At 39.1% G+C, this 24,151-nt stretch overlaps 1 protein-coding gene across 2 annotated transcripts in view; it reads right to left on the bottom strand.

Annotated features, from left to right (window-relative positions):
• Positions 1-23,462, bottom strand: part of LOC145439459 (kelch-like protein 24a) — a 56,387-nt gene extending 32,925 nt beyond the window's left edge. For both annotated transcript variants that reach the window (XM_080316941.1, XM_080316942.1), the window contains exons 1-4: positions 23,343-23,462; positions 18,584-18,707; positions 18,328-18,481; positions 15,965-16,182 (exon numbers count right to left, since the gene is read on the bottom strand). In XM_080316941.1, coding sequence (XP_080173067.1) covers positions 15,965-16,182; positions 18,328-18,481; positions 18,584-18,707; positions 23,343-23,407 — 561 coding nt within the window. In that variant the 5' untranslated portion in view covers positions 23,408-23,462. The remainder of the gene's footprint in view (positions 1-15,964; positions 16,183-18,327; positions 18,482-18,583; positions 18,708-23,342) is intronic.
• Positions 23,463-24,151: the final 689 nt, after the last annotated feature.

Raw genomic sequence — 24,151 nt, 5'->3', positions numbered from 1 at the left:
AAGTGTCACATATATCTTTTCAGGTTATAAAGTGAAAATACCCTCTTAAATTGCCCCGAAAGCCTTGAACTAAGGAATGTAAACATGGAGCGTCAACGACCGATTTTGCAGCTTCGTTCCGCTTCGCTGAGGCTGGAGTGGAGATTTGTTTTGCGTAAGCGACGGTAGGATTTCTGGCAACCCAAAAGCTATCTTCCAGAGAGCAGAATTTACTGAATCTGGTCTTTATCGAAAGCTACTGTCACACCGATTCCGATAATATAAATTAAAATATGATCGCTACCTGATCCAACTAGAATCCGCCCTCCAAGTCTGAAATATCGGCATTGTTCCAACAATCGGAGAGTCGCAACGGGTCATTTTTATGGCCATTGTGTCGCGGTTTTACGATTGTTCTGAACAGTGCACATTTCAGATGTTGAGGGTGATTTTTCGTTAAAGACTGGATCGTGACCATATTTTTATTCATATTTTCGGAATCAGTGCTGCAATAGCTTTCGATCAAGACCAGGTTCAGTAATTTCTGTGATCTGGAAGATAACTTTTGAATTACCAAAAATCCTACAGTCGCTTACGCAAAACAATTTTCCACTCCAGCCTCAGCGAAGCGGGACGAAGCTACAACAAAATCGGTCGTTGCCGTTCCATACTAAAACTATTCATCAAACTTCACTATCACATTAATTGCAAACGCTACCATGCAGTGGAAGTTTCACTATGTCGCCACATTTCCAATTCATGATGACAAAACCTGACCCTTCGACGATTCGTGACTGAAATTTGTGAGTTGGACTTGGACGTGACCTTTCTTAGAATAACTCAGACTCGGGCTAACTCGATGGCAAAATGAAAATGACTGGAGTGGACCAGACATGGGGTAATCGCGATTAGTAATCGTAATCGATTACGACGATTACAACATTTTCAAGTAATCGTAATCGCAATCGATTACATTCGAAAAAATTCCGAAGTAATCGTAATCGTAATCGACTACTTGCCATATTTAATCGATTTCTTTGTGGAAGAACGATTACTTTTTAGTTGTACAAGGACTATGACATAAACTGAAGACGAACAGTGAACATTCGTGACCAAGGAAGAGATATTATACCAGGCTCGTGATTGCACAAGCGTCTGATTTTCTAATGCCATTGCTCATTATTACGTCGGAAGTAGCCTATTAGCTTTGCTAGTCATTGCGTAAGAAGTATCCACAGCAAATTGATATTCGATGTACGTACATTAGTGTGATTGTAAGAACACCCGCCGTGCTGCGGTTATCAACACGTTCCACACGCCAGTACCTCGCAGCAGGATAATTAATCACCACTCTGCCTATAGTTTAAAATAGTAACTTGTGTATTGATGTTTGGTTATGCTTAGTTAGCCTTATATATCATGTTAGCGTGGGCTGTAGCTAGAATCAGGACCAAAACAGCTATTCGTCCCCCAGTCCAAACGTTGTTCATTGGCTCCCATAGGGTGATATTTTCAAGTTGAAGACTGAATTTCGTCAAAAATATTTGTAATCCCATTATATTCTTATTAATTTTTAATCCTGTCTCTGCCCCCGATTTTCAGATTTAACTGTAGAGCTGGAGGCACGTAATTCATTATTATAACGCCCGGTATCTTGTTGTATTACTATAGTGTAGGCCTATGTTGTTAATTCGTGACCTCCGGTATGTTGTATAATCAAAAGATATTGTTGTATCCCAAACGTAGCAGATTAAAAGAAAAACTTTCGTGAGACGCACACACAAATTGTCATGTCTTTAATGCTCTATGGGTGCCCGGGTGGAATGACGGGACACCGGACTATTAGTCACGCTCATCTAGCGCGGCTATTGACAATGAACACATACCCTACGTTTAGGCCAAGGTCTTTCTTTAGTAGCACACTTCGTGAAGTCGCGTGTTCGTTGAAACTGCATATGTCTTTTGGTGTGTCGCGGCACGGTATTGACTGGAACTTAAATGCCTATTACTATAAATTTGGGTTGCTTTTAAAACAAAAATCAATTTAAAGCAAAAATGTTTAAACCAAGGCCCTTGTTTAAAACATATTTTTTATTTTTTATTATTTTTTTGTTATTTTAAGCCATGACGTCACGAATGAGGATTGACATTGACAATTGAAAATATAGGATAAATATAGTTCCTTTGACAAAATATCTGTACTATAACTGTTGAACCCACTCTTTTGAGGGTTCCAACCTTCCCATATCGATGAGCGTCAACTACATCGGGTGGTAATTGTCCGTAGGCTCATTCAACATGTTTTTCGTAAAGCATTCACACAATAATAGCATAATTTTACAACTTAAAAATCCTATTTTGTTTTTTTAAGCGACTTTGTTTAAAACATGTTTTGAATGAAGTGTTTTAAACAATCATTTGTATTAAATGCAACCCTATTATAAATTATGTATGCTTTTTTGTTGAGGGGAAGACGTATGCATATCAAACTCTAGCTTATTTAGAGCGAATTTTCAAGTTAATTTAATCCCTCTATAATTTATGTTGGTCTACGAAATACTTTTGATTCCCCTTATTCGAGCTTGCTCCTCAACCTATTGGGAAATTTGGGGTGCGGCAGTCATGGACCTGGGTGCGATAAATCGTTCTCTATAAAAATGGGCAATGGGTACATTATGACGTAACAAGCAAATGACTCATCTTTTAAAGAAAGTTTGTTATCTCATTAGGCCTTTTCAGCGCAATCCATATATTGTCTTCCAATATAACTTCTAAGATGCAAAATAAATGTAATCGTGAGTAATCGTGATTACTTTTCCAATGTAATCGTAATCGTAATCGACTACTTCCTGATTTTGCTGTAATCGTAATCGTAATCGTAATCGCGTCATTCAGAAGTAATCGTAATCGCAATCGATTACATTCATGAAGTAATCACCCCATGTCTGGAGTGGACTGGACTGGAGTGACTCAGAATGCCGTGAATTTGTTAGAACCATGGACGCAACAAACTAATCGCGCACCAGGGGAATAGTAATAGATCAGAAGGTCGCAGCGTGGTATTTCGCTGCAACAAACTAATCGCGCACCAGGGGAATAGTAATAGATCAGAAGGTCGCAGCGTGGTATTTCGCTAACTAAGCAAGTAGTTATGGCAACCATTGGCAATCTGTTAGTTACATCTTTGGTCGCTAAACAATGTTATTAAGGCTACTTAAACGTTCTGAGAATCGTAGTGGTACGCTCCAACGATGTAACAACAATGGGCCTTTCAGCGTTCCGACATTTCAATCACTAGGACACATTCATTATTATATTTATATTATATTTATATTTTTTCTGCTCCTATATTTGAAGATACTTGGCCATGAGATTAATAACCTACTTATCAGATGTATACCCGAATCCTGGATTGGAATTACATTGCTCAACTTGAAAATGTTTTGATATCAGAGCAGTCTCTCTATCAATATGTTAAATTCAAAATATTCATAGTATAGCTGCCAAAATTATAACCCGATAGGTTTTATGATGACATCATACATTTATCCGCCCATATGGTGTCTATATCTTATAAATAATATATATCAAGTACAACAACAATTCTATTCAAATAGTTATAAATGTGATGATTCTTTTCGTGCCAGGCCTAAATTGGTACAAGAGTACACATTTTGGCGATGTGTGTTTTTGTCTACTGTCAGTCTGCTGGATTGGCTCACTTTCAATAGAACAATTCATTCCCGCAAAATAAATCCTACTTGAAAGACATAGAATACCCCTATAAATGCTGCGGCCCGCGGCGTCGTCAAAACTGGAAAATTGGCCCGCGAGCACATTTGAGTTTGAGACCTCTGGTCTATGCTGATTTTGATTGTGTTGCATACCCAGATGAGCGACTAGCTTCCGAATTGTATATCTTGATGATGTCATCTAACACTGTAGCAAGTTTCCGAATTGTATATCTTGATGATGTCATCTAACATTGTAGCAAGTTTCAAGATTACCACTGACTGATTAGTCTAGTAATTTCGTTATCAAAGTCGAGTATCAACAAGTGTGATATGCCATTTAACCTAAGGCAAATTGTTCGATTGTTGCGCTGCGATTGACCAAAGTCGCTAGATTCAGTCGAGTGTGACTTAACAATGGGAAAACGGGAGTTTCCGTTCCATAGTCACATTCGATAGTTATAGTGTCACCCGGCGTCTGCTAGTAGTTAGTATGATCGGTCGTGAGCGGCTATTGGTTCTTATGGGCCCGCTGGTGATGTGCCTGGAAACTCGTGTTGGTGATGGTACCCTTTTGACCCCCCCTTCCGCTCGTGATGTGCCATGCGTGGGATCTCTGGTGATGGTACCCTTTCGGGTATAGGTTGCGTCGGTGATGTGCCGTGAAAACTCGTGTTGGTGATGGTACCCTTTTGACCCCCCCTTCCGCTGGTGAGGTGCCATGTGTTCTTATGGGATCTCTGGTGATGGTACCCTTTCCGGTATAGGCTTCGTCGGTGATGGTACCCTTTCAGACCCCCTATCGCTCGTGATGTGCCATGTGTTCTTATGGGATCTCTGGTGATGGTACCCTTTCGGGTATAGGCTGCGCCGGTGATGTGCCTGGAAACTCGTGTTGGTGATGGTACCCTTTCAGACCCCCTATCGCTCATGATGTGCCATGTATTTTTACGGGATCTCTGGTGATGTGCCATTGTTTATCATGGGATCTCTGGTGATACCACCCTTTCAGGTATATGTTGTGTCGCTGACCTGCCTGATAACGTTACGGGTATAGGGATCTCTGGTGAGGTGGTGTTGAATATCAAGTATAGTAAACAGTGACGTCATTACTTAGCATGTATACTCAATATTATTATATATGACCGATTCGAGTTAATCCCGACGTTTACGGCGAGCGCGACTTCGATCTATCGTTATTCTTATGGACGCGGCGGTGATTCGTACTTTCGGGTATAGACTGTGGGTGGCATGTCGTACTTTCAACAAAAAAGGCGTGAAAATAGTTTGCAAAATCTAGGAATCAGTCGCTTGGTATTTAGTTTACCACAGAGCCGGCGTAGACGGCGATTCGAACACCAACAATAGCCGCGTTCACATACCATCACTTCAAAAAGATGTGAAATATTTCCTACGAGCGCTGACAGGATAACACATCAGACAGCCATCTCTCGTGGTTTGGTGTTACAGAGACAGGAATCACGCACAAGTAATATTTTAGTAATTAGTTTGTCACAGAGCCGGCGTAGACGGTGATTCCAATACCAACAATAGCAGCGTTCACATACTAACACTCCAAATAGGTGTGAAGTAGTTTGCAAACCCTGCGATCGCTGACAAGATAATGTCTCGGACATAACCATCTTTCGCGACTTGGTGTTACATGCATATCGATCGCTCACGCGGTGAAATATTCGTAAGCAGTTTGGCACAGAACTTGATACTGCTCGTAAGATTTAATAAGTAACGAATAACAGACCGTCAGTGTCGGTAACTTGAATAGCGACAAATTGTCACTTATTTTTGCTCTAACCCTAATCCTTTGTGAAGTGAACGCTTATTCAAAAGGTGTGAAATAATTTTAAAATCCTACGACCGCTCACAGGGTAATGCTCCAGACATAGCGATCACTCATGATTTGGTGTTACAGACATACCGATCGCTCACAAGGTAATATTTCCGTAACTAGTTTGTCACAGAGTCGTCGCAGACGGTGATTCGTAAACCAACAATTTGACACTTTCTGGTGGTCGCTATATGTTTTGACACTTTGGAACGTGGTTGACGGAAGTTGTATGATAAGAATCATGCGAATATTCAAGCAATGTGTCAATTTGTCAACTTGAAATGAAACTTACTACACAGCTCAAGTTGATTCGTATCTGAATGTGTTAATTCGGTACAATTCTAATTATTTCGAGAAATCTTTTTAACGTGATCTTTTGATTCGACCGTAACCTGAATATTACTGACGCCGACTTTCAGCCTGATCGAATTATTCGCACAGTCCGCGCCGCTGTTTTCACACCTATAGAATCAATACCAACTATAACTCTACAAGAATCAAGAATCACAAGTATGTGCATTATACAGTTATTATCTTTATCAACATGAATTTAAACTCTTAACAAAAACACGCAACTAATCATTTGCCAACTCTAGCATTACCAAAAAATTCAGGTATTGTTGATTGAAAATCCTTGAACCCGTATTATTAAGAGTGTTATAGTACGACGTCGGAATCCACTCGCGAGATGTACTAAAGGTAAATCCAGATAATCCAAAATGAAATATTTGGACTTTGACATAGTCTGAATTGAAATAGATTGACAAACATGACTAACAACTTTCAACCCAGTCACATTTAGAGATTATACGCACATTGATTCGAAACAAGTAATGAAACATTACAACTCTATTCGCGACCTGTCTTTACGTTTGTCAAAGAGAGTTTCAGAAATATTATCACTATGACATCTCAACATTTTAACATCTTGCCATCAACAAAAGAGTAAAATACAAAAACCTTGACAAGTCAATCCGTTTGTAACTCACCGAACCAAAGCAAAAAGTGTCCATACGAAAAGTAGACAAGACTACGCAAGTAACCACTACAACCCACAACCATATCAAGTTCGGTTTTAGGCATATACCACCAACTCGTCTTTTTTGTTCAACTGTAAAAGTCGTTACTATGCCGCAAGACAAAGAAATTACTATGCGGTATATTTTGTAAGACAAAAGTAATTACTTCTCGGTGTCGGCGACTTGAGATTAACATATTATATTTGAGTATACGACATTTGAAAGTATGACCATCGTAGTTTCTTACAATCGAACGCAGGTGTTATATCGAAAATTATCGTGATGTAAACATAAGGATTGTCACATCGATTTAACATATGAGATTTTGTAATGGTCTATCATGACTTGATTATTAAATTATTCGCGTTAATTAGACCCGGCGTTGTGGTAAAGGTTATTATGACAGCAACAAACTTATCAGTACCGTTGTTATTAACATATTGAGTTGTAAAACTATGCGTGTCTGAAATGTTCTTGAATGGAAAATTATTCCACCTTGGTACATATCACCCTGCGTATCGCGGATATCAGAAAATATTTTACAAATGTAATTGTCTCCACTAACCAAGACTAAAGATGAAACAACAATTTCCTTTGTTAAACAATAACCGGTACAATACTTTATCATCGTAATCAGCAGTGAGAATTGAAACACTTTCGCACATTATCCGGTGTCAAGATATCACACTAGGTGAATTGACCTACCGCCGCTTGATTAATACCTAATCCATTCGCACCATTTCACATACTTTGATCATTACAAAAGTAAATTGGAATATGTTTGCTAGATGCATTCAATTCAGTTAGAAATGTCTGGTACACAACAATCGTAATATCAAGGAAGTACTTGCTATACGCTGTAATTCACTTAACGTGTTTTGTATTGTTGTTCATTTGTAGTATTGATTGTTTTTGAACCCCCAAATAATAATTCACGACATGAAACCAAACCGCTGAAAGTCGTTACCATCACAACGAAACAATTTGTACGATGTTTGCCAAATGTATCCTATAGTTAGGTGTACTAGAATTATTTGTCTAACACATACACCGACAATGCAACCGAACGTTTTTCCGTTATCATTCGCTAAAGTAAATGTCATCACAATACTCATCAAGCTGTCATCTGTAAATCAAGATTACATCCAACTTGTAACTGTATCGTTTAACTACCGGGCTGCATCAGTTTGCTATTTTTGTCATTTAGTGACTGCTGAACATACCAAACGATACACATTCACTTACGAAATACTGTGTTGATCGTAATTTCCATCATCGTGATAATCGAAGTACATTTGTTTCGAGTTCATAACAACCGACTACTTCTCTATGACACGACGAATTTTTGAAAAGCTATGCTTAGAAGATTGGTGCATCTCGCGAAAAATAATATACCACTCATATTGATACTGTTACTCCATTGACCGGTATTTTCAAACGAGTCGATTTTCAACCGAGCAAAATTTATTACTTGAGTTGTCCCGCTTACTATATTTAAATGTAAACTCACCCGTCTTTCAACAACAAACAATGATAAAAAGTACACAAGCAAACACAACAAGTTTTACTTTTGTTGGGCACTAATTATTTTTCCACACATCTCATTTCATACTAAGTGTATATGAAAGATATTCACGGCACACGAAAATATTCGATATTCCATGCTACGAACATACGCAATGATTGGTGACGCTTTCGCACTATTTCGATTTAGTGTAACAAAAACAACAACAACAATTTTCACTCTCTTGACTTATGAAAACAACAGACGAACCTTCATTCAACATTTTGTTTTTGTCAACTAGTTACTTTTTCAAGAGACCCCCACAACTCTTACAAAAGTACGAAAGATATTTACATCACACAAAGTAATCAACTTTACTCGATATTCTCACATTACGAAACTAAAGAATGGTTGGTTTGACTCTACAAACTGTTTCGTTACCTCAAGAACTTTATTGTCTGAATGGTTGTTCATGTGTCTTAAGAACCAAATAGTTCAACACAGCACTAGTACCAACAGAAACATCACAGTTGTTAACACAAAAGTTTGTATGTGCGCAGTATGCGAATACCACGTGTAAGTCCAGCACAATTGCAGTATCCAACCGAGATTAGTTAACACCAATTTATTACAACGGAGCCACGTAAACTTTCGTGAATGTAAGGCATACTCACTTCTCGAGATTCTGTCAATGTCATAGCAATAAAACAGCTACTCCAACAACAGAGTACATACGTTTTCTAGTAACGACTCTCGAATCTTACACACAGATCAATCTACTTTGCTAACGAAAAGTGCTGAGTCATCACATGATTATCCTCACAACAACCAGTAGATGGAGCTGTATTAAAATGTTCCTAACCCTCTGCACACCAGTGACAAATTGTTTTGTGAATCGAGTTGTTGTTCCGCGTCAAGTCTCTGTGTTGAAGCGTACATTAAACAGCACAATCCAATTAAAACCATGAATCTATTTTCATTTCCTCACAAACTGTCACATACAGAAAAATAAATTTTATTCCGCCAAAAACATACTTGTAACCAATCGCTTTCATTAAACACACAACACCATAAAAGTATTTACTTTCTGCAGCATAGACATTCCGATGTAATCAAGATATATTTTTATTAATCAAGATCATCGACTTCTGTTTACGGTGTTGGTGTGTGCATGGCATACATGTGGGGCCCGTATTAAAATGGAAACGACACGACTGAATGTAAGGAGATAGAAGTCTATCGCATAGATTTACATGTGGTCTTCGCTACGGTTTCAAAAACGAATCATCTCTTTTGCATTGATCGAGACCGAACAAGTTAGTTACATGTATTCGCGGTCATGATTGTGTTTGTCATATGCGAATGATAGGGTTACTGTCAAATCTACATACAACAACCTTCTGACACTCATAATAGTGTTTTCATTCTCTCCCTTCTTAATTGTAGACTCACGACAAGTATATTGTACAACTGGACAACTACGTTTAACAAGACCAACCGCACTGAGCACACGCCTCTTACCCTAGTAACAATATCGTTTCGTTTGGAAATATATTTTTTCCTAGAGTAGCAAACTATTTTCGTTTAGAAATATATTTTTCCCTTGAGTGACAAACCCTTTTTTCACTTGGAAATATATTTTTTTCTCTGGGTAACAAACCTTTTTCACTTGGAAATATATTCTTTTCCCTGAGCAACAAACCATTTTCACTTGCCGATCCATCGTTTACCTGAGTAAAAATATCATTTTCCTTTGGAGATCTGGCGTTTACCCATACTAACAAACCATTTTCACTTGGAAAAATACTTTTACCTAGAGTAACTAATCATTTTCTTTTGGAAATGTATTTTCTCCCTGGGTAACAAATCCTTTTCGCTTGGAAAACTGTCATTTACCTGAGTACCAATACCGTTTTCACTTGGAAATCTATCTTTTCCCTAGGTAATAATACCATTTTCGTTTTGAAAACTGACAACCACACCGGACAATTTGATATTTTTGTATATTGGTACAACAGACGGTGACAAAATATACACCAACAACGACTCCATACATTTGTGTAATCAAATATTCAGTTGCTCTGATGCATCCATCAAAATCATTGGTTACTCGCATGCAATAACAATGTGCTGTTGTACATCGATATGTATGTTTCCGGAATTGGTGAATAAACGGGTTTCCGATATGTACGTGATGTTCGGGTTCGTGCTTTGGATTTTCCAGAGTCAAAATGTCTGAATAAAACACCTCCTCGACTTTGGTACACGGATAATGGCATTCGGAAAGCGGATGAATTTATGTTCTCCATCGCCCTAACAACTCCGGGTTATTTGCGAGTTTCCCTCGGGTCTGTTTACTATATTGTGTCTTTACTGGTCAATACATGTCGCTCCAGTCAGCTGAAACCGGATCACTAATCTGAGAAAGTGTGTTGACCGGATCCGGATATTCACTCATGAACCAACGACCAATATTCAAGTAAACATGTTACAGCCCGTGTTTTGTCTCCATGGAAAATACCAATGCATACACCATCACACCAAGTACGTCACGATTGTTCACAAGTATTCGCGTAAACGAGGTGTACATACAATGTGTCGGTGTACAAACATCGTGGAAAACAAATTCATGTTCTCAAGTATCATCATGCGACGACTCTGTACATTCAATGTGGGCATATATGACACACGACATGATACAATGGACAGTGCATTATGCATACCGATGTATTCTCAGTCAAATATGCGAACCATGTACTATCATGCATCCCGATTTTCGCTGAATATCCACAACACCAACAAATCTGTACATTTCTTTTCCCTCGACCTTGACGATAGAGTTGTCATCCCAATGTATCAATCGAGTGTATGGTTCATCAGGTGTAAAATCCAAATCAAATGTCACCAAGGTATCGTTTTTCATTTTTCATTTTTCATTTTTCCACCGCTGCATCTTGTCTGTGTCGTAAAACAACGGTGTGAGGCCAGAGGAATCTATGGACATTTACGGTTGTTGTGAGGATAATCATGTGATGACTCAGCACTTTTCGTTAGCAAAGTAGATTGATCTGTGTGTAAGATTCGAGAGTCGTTACTAGAAAACGTATGTACTCTGTTGTTGGAGTAGCTGTTTTATTGCTATGACATTGACAGAATCTCGAGAAGTGAGTATGCCTTACATTCACGAAAGTTTACGTGGCTCCGTTGTAATAAATTGGTGTTAACTAATCTCGGTTGGATACTGCAATTGTGCTGGACTTACACGTGGTATTCGCATACTGCGCACATGCAAACTTTTGTGTTAACAACTGTGATGTTTCTGTTGGTACTAGTGCTGTGTTGAACTATTTGGTTCTTAAGACACATGAACAACCATTCAGACAATAAAGTTCTTGAGGTAACGAAACAGTTTGTAGAGTCAAACCAACCATTCTTTAGTTTCGTAATGTGAGAATATCGAGTAAAGTTGATTACTTTGTGTGATGTAAATATCTTTCGTACTTTTGTAAGAGTTGTGGGGGTCTCTTGAAAAAGTAACTAGTTGACAAAAACAAAATGTTGAATGAAGGTTCGTCTGTTGTTTTCATAAGTCAAGAGAGTGAAAATTGTTGTTGTTGTTTTTGTTACACTAAATCGAAATAGTGCGAAAGCGTCACCAATCATTGCGTATGTTCGTAGCATGGAATATCGAATATTTTCGTGTGCCGTGAATATCTTTCATATACACTTAGTATGAAATGAGATGTGTGGAAAAATAATTAGTGTCCAACAAAAGTAAAACTTGTTGTGTTTGCTTGTGTACTTTTTATCATTGTTTGTTGTTGAAAGACGGGTGAGTTTACATTTAAATATAGTAAGCGGGACAACTCAAGTAATAAATTTTGCTCGGTTGAAAATCGACTCGTTTGAAAATACCGGTCAATGGAGTAACAGTATCAATATGAGTGGTATATTATTTTTCGCGAGATGCACCAATCTTCTAAGCATAGCTTTTCAAAAATTCGTCGTGTCATAGAGAAGTAGTCGGTTGTTATGAACTCGAAACAAATGTACTTCGATTATCACGATGATGGAAATTACGATCAACACAGTATTTCGTAAGTGAATGTGTATCGTTTGGTATGTTCAGCAGTCACTAAATGACAAAAATAGCAAACTGATGCAACCCGGTAGTTAAACGATACAGTTACAAGTTGGATGTAATCTTGATTTACAGATGACAGCTTGATGAGTATTGTGATGACATTTACTTTAGCGAATGATAACGGAAAAACGTTCGGTTGCATTGTCGGTGTATGTGTTAGACAAATAATTCTAGTACACCTAACTATAGGATACATTTGGCAAACATCGTACAAATTGTTTCGTTGTGATGGTAACGACTTTCAGCGGTTTGGTTTCATGTCGTGAATTATTATTTGGGGGTTCAAAAACAATCAATACTACAAATGAACAACAATACAAAACACGTTAAGTGAATTACAGCGTAGCAAGTACTTCCTTGATATTACGATTGTTGTGTACCAGACATTTCTAACTGAATTGAATGCATCTAGCAAACATATTCCAATTTACTTTTGTAATGATCAAAGTATGTGAAATGGTGCGAATGGATTAGGTATTAATCAAGCGGCGGTAGGTCAATTCACCTAGTGTGATATCTTGACACCGGATAATGTGCGAAAGTGTTTCAATTCTCACTGCTGATTACGATGATAAAGTATTGTACCGGTTATTGTTTAACAAAGGAAATTGTTGTTTCATCTTTAGTCTTGGTTAGTGGAGACAATTACATTTGTAAAATATTTTCTGATATCCGCGATACGCAGGGTGATATGTACCAAGGTGGAATAATTTTCCATTCAAGAACATTTCAGACACGCATAGTTTTACAACTCAATATGTTAATAACAACGGTACTGATAAGTTTGTTGCTGTCATAATAACCTTTACCACAACGCCGGGTCTAATTAACGCGAATAATTTAATAATCAAGTCATGATAGACCATTACAAAATCTCATATGTTAAATCGATGTGACAATCCTTATGTTTACATCACGATAATTTTCGATATAACACCTGCGTTCGATTGTAAGAAACTACGATGGTCATACTTTCAAATGTCGTATACTCAAATATAATATGTTAATCTCAAGTCGCCGACACCGAGAAGTAATTACTTTTGTCTTACAAAATATACCGCATAGTAATTTCTTTGTCTTGCGGCATAGTAACGACTTTTACAGTTGAACAAAAAAGACGAGTTGGTGGTATATGCCTAAAACCGAACTTGATATGGTTGTGGGTTGTAGTGGTTACTTGCGTAGTCTTGTCTACTTTTCGTATGGACACTTTTTGCTTTGGTTCGGTGAGTTACAAACGGATTGACTTGTCAAGGTTTTTGTATTTTACTCTTTTGTTGATGGCAAGATGTTAAAATGTTGAGATGTCATAGTGATAATATTTCTGAAACTCTCTTTGACAAACGTAAAGACAGGTCGCGAATAGAGTTGTAATGTTTCATTACTTGTTTCGAATCAATGTGCGTATAATCTCTAAATATGACTGGGTTGAAAGTTGTTAGTCATGTTTGTCAATCTATTTCAATTCAGACTATGTCAAAGTCCAAATATTTCATTTTGGATTATCTGGATTTACCTTTAGTACATCTCGCGAGTGGATTCCGACGTCGTACTATAACACTCTTAATAATACGGGTTCAAGGATTTTCAATCAACAATACCTGAATTTTTTGGTAATGCTAGAGTTGGCAAATGATTAGTTGCGTGTTTTTGTTAAGAGTTTAAATTCATGTTGATAAAGATAATAACTGTATAATGCACATACTTGTGATTCTTGATTCTTGTAGAGTTATAGTTGGTATTGATTCTATAGGTGTGAAAACAGCGGCGCGGACTGTGCGAATAATTCGATCAGGCTGAAAGTCGGCGTCAGTAATATTCAGGTTACGGTCGAATCAAAAGATCACGTTAAAAAGATTTCTCGAAATAATTAGAATTGTACCGAATTAACACATTCAGATACGAATCAACTTGAGCTGTGTAGTAAGTTTCATTTCAAGTTGACAAATTGACACATTGCTTGAATATTCGCATGATTCTTATCATACAACTTCCGTCAACCACGTTCCAAAGTGTCAAAACATATAGCGACCACCAGAAAGTGTCAAATTGTTGGTTTACGAATCACCGTCTGCGACGACTCTGTGACAAACTAGTTACGGAAATATTACCTTGTGAGCGATCGGTATGTCTGTAACACCAAATCATGAGTGATCGCTATGTCTGGAGCATTACCCTGTGAGCGGTCGTAGGATTTTAAAATTATTTCACACCTTTTGAATAAGCGTTCACTTCACAAAGGATTAGGGTTAGAGCAAAAATAAGTGACAATTTGTCGCTATTCAAGTTACCGACACTGACGGTCTGTTATTCGTTACTTATTAAATCTTACGAGCAGTATCAAGTTCTGTGCCAAACTGCTTACGAATATTTCACCGCGTGAGCGATCGATATGCATGTAACACCAAGTCGCGAAAGATGGTTATGTCCGAGACATTATCTTGTCAGCGATCGCAGGGTTTGCAAACTACTTCACACCTATTTGGAGTGTTAGTATGTGAACGCTGCTATTGTTGGTATTGGAATCACCGTCTACGCCGGCTCTGTGACAAACTAATTACTAAAATATTACTTGTGCGTGATTCCTGTCTCTGTAACACCAAACCACGAGAGATGGCTGTCTGATGTGTTATCCTGTCAGCGCTCGTAGGAAATATTTCACATCTTTTTGAAGTGATGGTATGTGAACGCGGCTATTGTTGGTGTTCGAATCGCCGTCTACGCCGGCTCTGTGGTAAACTAAATACCAAGCGACTGATTCCTAGATTTTGCAAACTATTTTCACGCCTTTTTTGTTGAAAGTACGACATGCCACCCACAGTCTATACCCGAAAGTACGAATCACCGCCGCGTCCATAAGAATAACGATAGATCGAAGTCGCGCTCGCCGTAAACGTCGGGATTAACTCGAATCGGTCATATATAATAATATTGAGTATACATGCTAAGTAATGACGTCACTGTTTACTATACTTGATATTCAACACCACCTCACCAGAGATCCCTATACCCGTAACGTTATCAGGCAGGTCAGCGACACAACATATACCTGAAAGGGTGGTATCACCAGAGATCCCATGATAAACAATGGCACATCACCAGAGATCCCGTAAAAATACATGGCACATCATGAGCGATAGGGGGTCTGAAAGGGTACCATCACCAACACGAGTTTCCAGGCACATCACCGGCGCAGCCTATACCCGAAAGGGTACCATCACCAGAGATCCCATAAGAACACATGGCACATCACGAGCGATAGGGGGTCTGAAAGGGTACCATCACCGACGAAGCCTATACCGGAAAGGGTACCATCACCAGAGATCCCATAAGAACACATGGCACCTCACCAGCGGAAGGGGGGGTCAAAAGGGTACCATCACCAACACGAGTTTTCACGGCACATCACCGACGCAACCTATACCCGAAAGGGTACCATCACCAGAGATCCCACGCATGGCACATCACGAGCGGAAGGGGGGGTCAAAAGGGTACCATCACCAACACGAGTTTCCAGGCACATCACCAGCGGGCCCATAAGAACCAATAGCCGCTCACGACCGATCATACTAACTACTTCTGCTAACTATTAAATTATCTCAATTGAAAATATAGGGTCAATATGGATATTGAAGAATAAGATTGCCTACCCCTGCATTACACCTTAGCATATGCGATCGCTTGCTAACTCTCAGCATCATACCTATTAGGCTACCAAACATCACATATACTTCATGGTACCTCCAACCCATCTGCAGACAGCAGAAAATCCAAATCTTTCGCTTCAAGTTTCTTGAAATCTTCCATTTGTGCAATATCGAGAAAGTTCTTCAATGCAAAGTCATTGCAAACAGAAACAAGTCTGGGGAGACCGTAAATATTTGCAATCTGCCTTGTCGCGAAGAATGTTGCGCAGTCAAGTTCATGTTCCAAAAACAGAGCAATTGCATTGTACAGCCCTACAATAAAAGATAGAGATAATATATAAAGCAAGTGGTTTCTATTTCATTTCTATAGCTAATGCTTCTGATAGCAAGACCATATGAGACATTTCCATTATGGTGATTAAACGAAGAGAACAGTAACGAGCTATATATAAATCTCCAACTGTTCACATTTCCGAATATACAGCAGATTTTAGAAACCCTTATACTTACTTTTGCCGCTGAAGATAACATAACGTTTCAAATAGGATTTCAATGCGTGTGCGATTAGGTCGGTGTTATGGCTGATTAAAACGTCTTATGCTATATGCTCTATCACAACCAGAAAACAGTAAGGCCAATAATAGTCGAAGACATGTAGCATAAATAAATATTTCTCCTAATGCTGTAAGTACTGTGATCGGGCCTAATTGCCTGTAGCCAATGATAGTCAAGGTCAAGACGGGTGCGACATCACAAATGATGTGTCCAAGTTCAGTATGTATCTTGATATGAGGTCGACCGATATTGATTTTTGCAGGCCAATACCTAATACCGACACACTCACAAGTCCGATAACCGCTGACGTAGGCCGATATTGATATGGAAGGAGCAGAGTAGGCTACCATTTCTCCGAAAAATATTATGTATTAGAGAAGATGGCACTTGTACATGCCACATAAAGCTGAACAACAAACGAGCAAACCGAAATTAAGAGGAATTATTGCTGAATTGCGCACATTCATTGATATTTGGGATAACCCATAAGGCAAAACATGATACAGAATTGCAGATCAGTCCATTCTAAGTAGATTGCAATGCATGAAGTAGGGGAGATGTGGTACCGATGGATCACTGGGACCGAAAATACTTTGAAAATTCTCTCTGATAATTCCATGATTACACTCCGTGAACTTGTCTACAGTTGCTTGCTGGTAAAATCTTTCCTCACATACAAACAAATTCGACGTGCGCGAGCTTTGGGGTCTCTCACAGATGTTTTTTGTTTTGGGGGGTGAAAAGTAAATTTATATCGACATAAACATTTTTCTTTGTAACCTTCAACACGAACAAACCAGCAATCATTTTGATTGTGAAGTGTAGGGCTTGTATCAGGCTATATAATGGCACCTATTATTTTTTCAGTACTTTCCTTAAGTGGAATTTTTTTCGATTCATGTATAAAATTCTTAGGGTGGGGACCGATGATACAATAGCCAAATCAAGCAAAATAATCAAGCATACTAATCATAAAACAAATGAAACATGCCTACGTACAGAAAATCTTTATGTAATAATTGCATATGATGTTTTATCGCTATAACGAGGTATTTGGAAGCCACACTGTCGATTTTCGGGCAATATGTATGTACCCTCAAATTTATAAGTACGAGCCTAAATCGAAACGTGATTTTATGACAACATTTGAGTTAATATTTATTCTATTTTTCGACGGTTGTGATCAAACATTCTTCTTTGGCTTACTGTAGCTTAGATTATAATACTGAGCAAGAAAAGTTGTCACATCTGAGGTATTTAGGGTATATGTGTCATGGGTCCCCGGGTCGTGTGCCATTGGACCCACCGGGTGGGGACCGATGACACGTTCGAGCAACAAATTTTGAACGTTCATCAATATTTTTTGAAAAGACGGATATTCATTTATACGTGCGCGATAGGTAGAGCTTGTATCAAAGTGCTGAGCCAGCAAAAGACTTGCCGTTTTCGGCTGAACATTTTGGGGCCAGCGATAATTTTCCAATTTTTGATCCATCGGTACCACATCTCCCCTACAGTTTCTCGGCATGCTCACTAGTTAAACTAGTCTTGCAAGCGCAAATCAGTCACGTAGTGCACTTTGCGTCGTTGATTTCGCGAGATTAAGAACACGGAGCATTGAATTTCCAATATTTTACAGTTTTTTTCATATAAAATATCGGCCATCAATAGGCCGATATTGTTAATCGGCAAAGTTCCAAATATCGGTCTTGACTGATCAGCCGACCTCTAGTCCTTACCTCCTCGATCCGTGAAAACACTATTGGTTTAATCCCAATTAAATTCGAATGTTGGATTTGAAAAAAGCTATCGAAGTAAACCTTATTCTGTTGTTGAGTATACACAATAAAGATGAAAACCTAGAAATCGTAGCTCCAGTTCGGTACCTCTGAAAAGACTCACCGTGTAATCCGAACATATGGGCAACGTGCAGAACATCTGCCTGCATTTCATCAGAAACAGAAGCTTCTCCCGTGTACATGAAATCAACACATTTCTGAATGGAACTCTCCTCAGCATCATGGATTTCAACAACTCCTTCACGAGTTTCCTTTGTCTAAAATCGAATTTGAAGCAAAATTTTGCTTTCTATCCAACAAATTCTAGCTTCTGAATATATTCATAGCTAGGCCTATTATTTGCACTATGTCCAACTTACATCATGACTTAGCATGGCATCGAAGTATTCCGAGCTGGCGGCAACTACGCATTTATGAACCGGAATGCCCTTTCGCCCTGCAGTCGTAATAACAAAATCACAGTACTTGCTTTCTTTCCTGAAACTGAGAAATGAAAATATATTTAGCGTACAAAGTAGGGTCGCGAATTTTAGACAGTTATGCAATTATATTGAATTTTTACAATGCAATATCCAATCTCCATATAAACTGGTATTATTCATATCTATTTGGCACAGAATAATGAATCTGTCGGGAAATCTGACTGATCTCAAGGTTAAATAAAGTGGCTCTCAGCCTATTAGAATGCTCGGTAGTGTCGCGAAAATATGTGGTAAACAAGGGAGACGGAGACAAAAATTAGGGATTCTGAGTGTGTTGTTGTTATTGTTGATGTAGTGGTGGTCGAGAACCGCTGGTTTAGTATAGGCCTCTACATAGAGGGTAACGAAAACGTGTTAAAAGTGAAGATTCGTAAAATACATTACTTAGGCATGATGCAATATAATTGCAATACACAACGCTATCGTTCAAATTTCAAATTCTAATGGCGGGGGAAAACCGGCTATGTCAAATCAGGCGCTTAGCCTTCAGGCTATAGGCCAGTGGTCGGGAACATATGGCTTACGAGCCATATATGGCTCTTTTGGGTATAAGATATGGCTCATTGGCATATTTTCAATTTTATCGATATTGCAGCAATTATTATTTCAACGCCTAGAATAACTTAATACTCGTGGCAGCATAAACAGGTATTTGAGAGGTCAAGACAGTGGCGTATCCAGGGTTACGGGCTTGGACCCCTTTACAAAATCCTCAAATTTAAGGTGCTTCGGCCACAGTGACTAATATCACTCGCGAATTCGATGTACCCAGCATCGCGCGCTGCGTAGTCTTGGATGGCACAACACGTTGGTTGATCAAAGAGAATAGCACGACAAGGGGACGCCTATATGACGATTTAGCTTTCAAATGCACATTGTCTTCCTGATCTGCACCGAGAAATGAACTGCCTTGGAAGTGGGAAGTGACATTCAAATTACAAATCCAATTTACAGACAACGCTTTGCCACCCACGTTCGTCATCGATTAGTAGCTTTCTAATACTGCCGTTAAAATGTAGGCGTGTATAGTGCAACGTTTATGTTACCGCCGAATTGAGAAGTCGATCAATATTTAGATTTTTGGAATCAGTACTGCAGGTATATATTAGAATATTATCATGTATTATAAATTCTCATCTATTTACGATGAATTGCGCTGCCACAGGATGATTAGTAGCCTGAGACCAGTTTTTACTGAGAAATATGGCGCCTACGATTAATCCCATGTAAGGAGTTGAAATTGTACTACCATGACGTCAAGAATTTTCAATCGTGACGTAACATGTTCCCGACCACTGCTATAGGCTCTCATAATTCCGATTCCACACAACCTGCGTTTGTTACAGATTTGGAACGGTTGGTAATTTGCTTCATTACTCCATATGAATTGGAGAGCTGAAATTTAAATATAAAACTGTTTAGATCGGCGAAAAGATATATTTCCCTCATACCAGTAAATTGCGTCTAATATCAAACTATTAAATCACCCGATCCAGGTCGCATTTAGAATTTGAGGCCTGGCACATCGTAGCGACATTTCACCGAATTCTGTAAGATGAGCTGGCTCTATTGTCGTTAAAACTTACACTTTTACTGACAGTCAAGTGTAAAGTTGGTCTTAACCACCATAACGCGATAAACAAGATTCCTTGGGGATATTCGCCCACCAGATAGCCTTTATACCAGCGGTTCCCAACCTATGGCTTCGCTTATGTATTCGTCTCATTACTATAATTAGTAGGGCAAGATTTTGCAACTTTTGCAACTTTTTTTTACAGCTTCCGGCAGCTTCCTAAATACTCGTAAGATAAGTAGAATGCTGTTTTAAGCTGTTCGAAGGAATTTTATAGTGCAACTTTTTGCAACTTTTGTACATTTTCTTCATGCAACTTTCTCGATTTTTCATGAAAGTATTTTCGATTTTGGTGAAATACACGGCCAAATTAGACTGAAACACTGTAAATCAGCACCGAAGTAACGCTTTTACGGGTATTTCGGGAGCTGAGCCGGAAAATTGACCTTTTTTTAGTCAGGTCAAAATGCAACTTCTGCAACTTTTTTCAAAAATAAATAAATAAATGCAACTTTCCACGGATTTAACTGCAACAAAAACTTGCCCTACTAATTAAGTATATTGCTCATCTCACATAAGCATCAATCTCTTTGTGCCATGTATGGTTTTCATTATTTCTCGAACCATACAAATGGCCATCGGTGTTGTGCTGATTACGAATTTGAGGGTAAATCTATAATACAGTAATTACGGAGTAAGCGCGACAAAATCCAGCCTATCCAGGTTTGCCGCCAGTGGTGGCCCTACGATTGGGGGGGCCCTGGGCGAGACTTCCAGGGGGCCCCCTATAAGTATGTAATCGCAGCTTCTGGGGGCTATACCCCCCACACACCCCTTTCGCCTGCCAACTTAACATGCATGCAGAGACTTCATGATTATCGTTATATGAGACTTTAATAACAAATGCGGAGATTTCATGATTATTGACTCATCTGAACGGAATCATCTTCTTGATTGGTACAAGGACTTCCACGTCTATTCGCTACAACCCTTGAAAAAAGCGCTAAAACCAAAGAGGGGGGCCCCTTAGACCAGGGGGGGCGGGCGACCGCCCACCTCGCCCACCCCAAAAGCCACTACTGTTTGCCGCCTATGTAAAAACAGGGTTACTGGTTAGTCAGAAAAAGTGATGCCAACGAGGCAACATTTCCTCATTTTGTGGACGATTATCGTCAAATTATGTGAATGCGGCCATCGGTTAAAGCAGAGCATCTAATGAAATACATCGGAGCCGGAGCTACTATTCATAGAGCCGGCTCCAGCTACGACTCGGGTTAAAATACACGGCTCCTTGCTCCGGCTCCGGCTTCAAAGCCCTGGTGTGGTCACGGCCAGGTGACGAAATTTGCCACCGTAAACATTATTACAAAAATGGCAGAAATTACAATGGGCTCGGACTCGGGTTTTGCTGGTACGAATCGAACCAAATTTGGAGTGAAACGTTTTCAGGCTACGCTACAATTTAATCGGTGAATCACGGAATCCGGAAAAATAAGATATTTTTGAACAACCACAGTGTTTATGTTAAAATATAGTTAACAATTTCCGACGGGTTATAAACGAGTCGATGACAGGTTTTTGTAGAGCTGAGAATGTTCACGATCTAAAAACAGTTGGGGGTGGTAGATGACAACCTGGAAAATCACGGACCAAAATACATTTTCTGAAAACTCCGGGAATACAAGCATACTTCATCATTTCCCTAGACGCAGTTTGAACCATACAATCGCAGACATTTCGTAATACGGGAAGTCGTACATTGCTAATATTATTGTTTGCAACGAAAGATGATGTTGGAATTGATCTCATATGATCAGCGATATAATGTAATACACTAATATGTATACGAGCCTGAAGTATCAAGATAAAACAACGGTATGGATATTGAGGTAACATTACGATATTATTTGATTGGTCCGGCCTGTGAGCGATTAGAGCAGTGGTCGGGAACCTATGGCTCGCGAGCCATATATGGCTCTTTTGGGTATAAGATATGGCTCTTGGCCAAATATTTATTTTTGTGCTGATTTGATCAATATTGTAGATAGTTGTTGGTAAATTTTCATCACGGGCAGAATAATTATTCTCGCGGCAGTATAAACATGTCTTCGAGAGGTAAAGACAATCCCTTTTTCAGGTTTAGGGGCTCGGACCCCCTGTTTTCAAAATCATCAAATTCAAGTTACTGTCACGCCGGCGGCCAATATCACTCGCGAATTCTCTGTACCCGACATGAAGTTTTGCATTGTGCGATACGTTCATTAATCAAAGAGCATAGCAGACATGGCGACGCCCATTTCAAACCGCAGTTTTCAAATACACATTGTCTCCCTGATCTACGGTGCGAAATGAACTGTTGTGGATGTGACAATGTGACATTGACAATTACAAACTCGAATTAAAAACAACGCCATAGCTATCCACGTTCTTGATTGGCAAGTATAGCTTTGCGTAGTGTGTAGTACCGGCGATAAAATGTATGCGTGTAGCGCAACGTTATGTTACCGCCGAATACTTTGAGAATCGAGAAGTCGACGAGTATTTAGATTTTCGGAATCAGTCACATTCGATTCATATCAGTTATAAAAAATTCTAAGCTACTTACGATGAATTGCGTTATCAATGGTGACGCTTGGCCCGTCAGTGCCTTACCTCTCGTTTCGAGCTTTGTTGTCGAACAATAAATTTTTTAGAGAAAATATGGCGCACACGAGGAATCTAATGTATTGAGTTCGAATTAGTGCTGCAATGACGTCACGAATTTTCAATTGTGGCGTAACAGTTGATTGGCATGTATGGCTCTTTGGGAGTTGAGATGGAAAAATAGGGCAAATATGGCTTATCGGACGAAAAAGGTTCCCGACCACTGGATTAGAGGGTTGTAAGTCAATCCGTCCGCGGCATATGTCGAGTTTGACATCCCTGCTGCATACTGTACATAGTCAATTACTATCAACAATTTACCAATATTATCACGGCGGCAGCAGTAACCGAGTCAACACAAGATCGTCTATGATCGTCTAAGCATAATATTATACCTAATAAATAATAGTATACTTGTACCTGTTCAATTTTGCAAGAACATCCATTCTACATTCCTCTGTGTTGATATTCAGTTTCCTTTCCATGGTAAAAGTGACAAGAAATTGGTGGACAAGAGGGCTGCTAGCCGATACAACTGTATAAAACATTGAATTCAATATGTGAAACTGCCACGCAATTATTTACCTACATTAGGTGTACTACTACGACTACGGACAGTGATACCTATTTTCACGCAATTCTTCTTGAATGACGGTATCGATAAAATTTCAACAGTCGTTAAACGGGCGAGTTGAGGATTGACAACTTTATTCGTGTAAGCAGTGGTGTGGTTCTCAATCGCTTTATTGCAGCGGTCAAGTTTCCCGTTTGTTTTGCTTGTGATATAGCCTACCAGTGCTTCCCACAGCTCGTGACTCAATTTTAACGGAACGTCTCATTGTGCGACCCACCATGAGATATGACCAAACGTAATTCAACGTGCGTAATGATTCGTGTGATTAAGTAAGTAGCTAAATTAGACGCCCACAAGTGAAATTGTGTTACAATTTGAGCATACGACTGTATCAAGCAGACAAGAATAGTCCGACACGCAATAGATGATTGCAAACCAATAAAGCGCGTTTCAAGCAGTAATTCGCCCCTTACGTCCAACGCAAAGGGGTCCCAAGTATTACTTCCGTTGCGGCAATTGTTCACCATACCTTTTTCGAGTATATGGAGTGAATTTTGCGCTCCAATCTAAACGGAACCTATATACGGTACTTATGGGGCGAAATAAACAATATGAGGAGAGCGTGCATTTGCCAGTCTAAGCTTGAGAAAATATG

Source organism: Botryllus schlosseri, chromosome 5 (genome assembly GCF_051294905.1).
Source record: "Botryllus schlosseri isolate E-star chromosome 5, Bs_hap1, whole genome shotgun sequence".
In the NCBI taxonomy this organism is placed as follows: Eukaryota; Metazoa; Chordata; class Ascidiacea; order Stolidobranchia; family Styelidae; genus Botryllus; species Botryllus schlosseri.
Note: the sequence above shows the minus strand (reverse complement) of the source record. Positions and strands in the feature narration are given on the sequence as shown.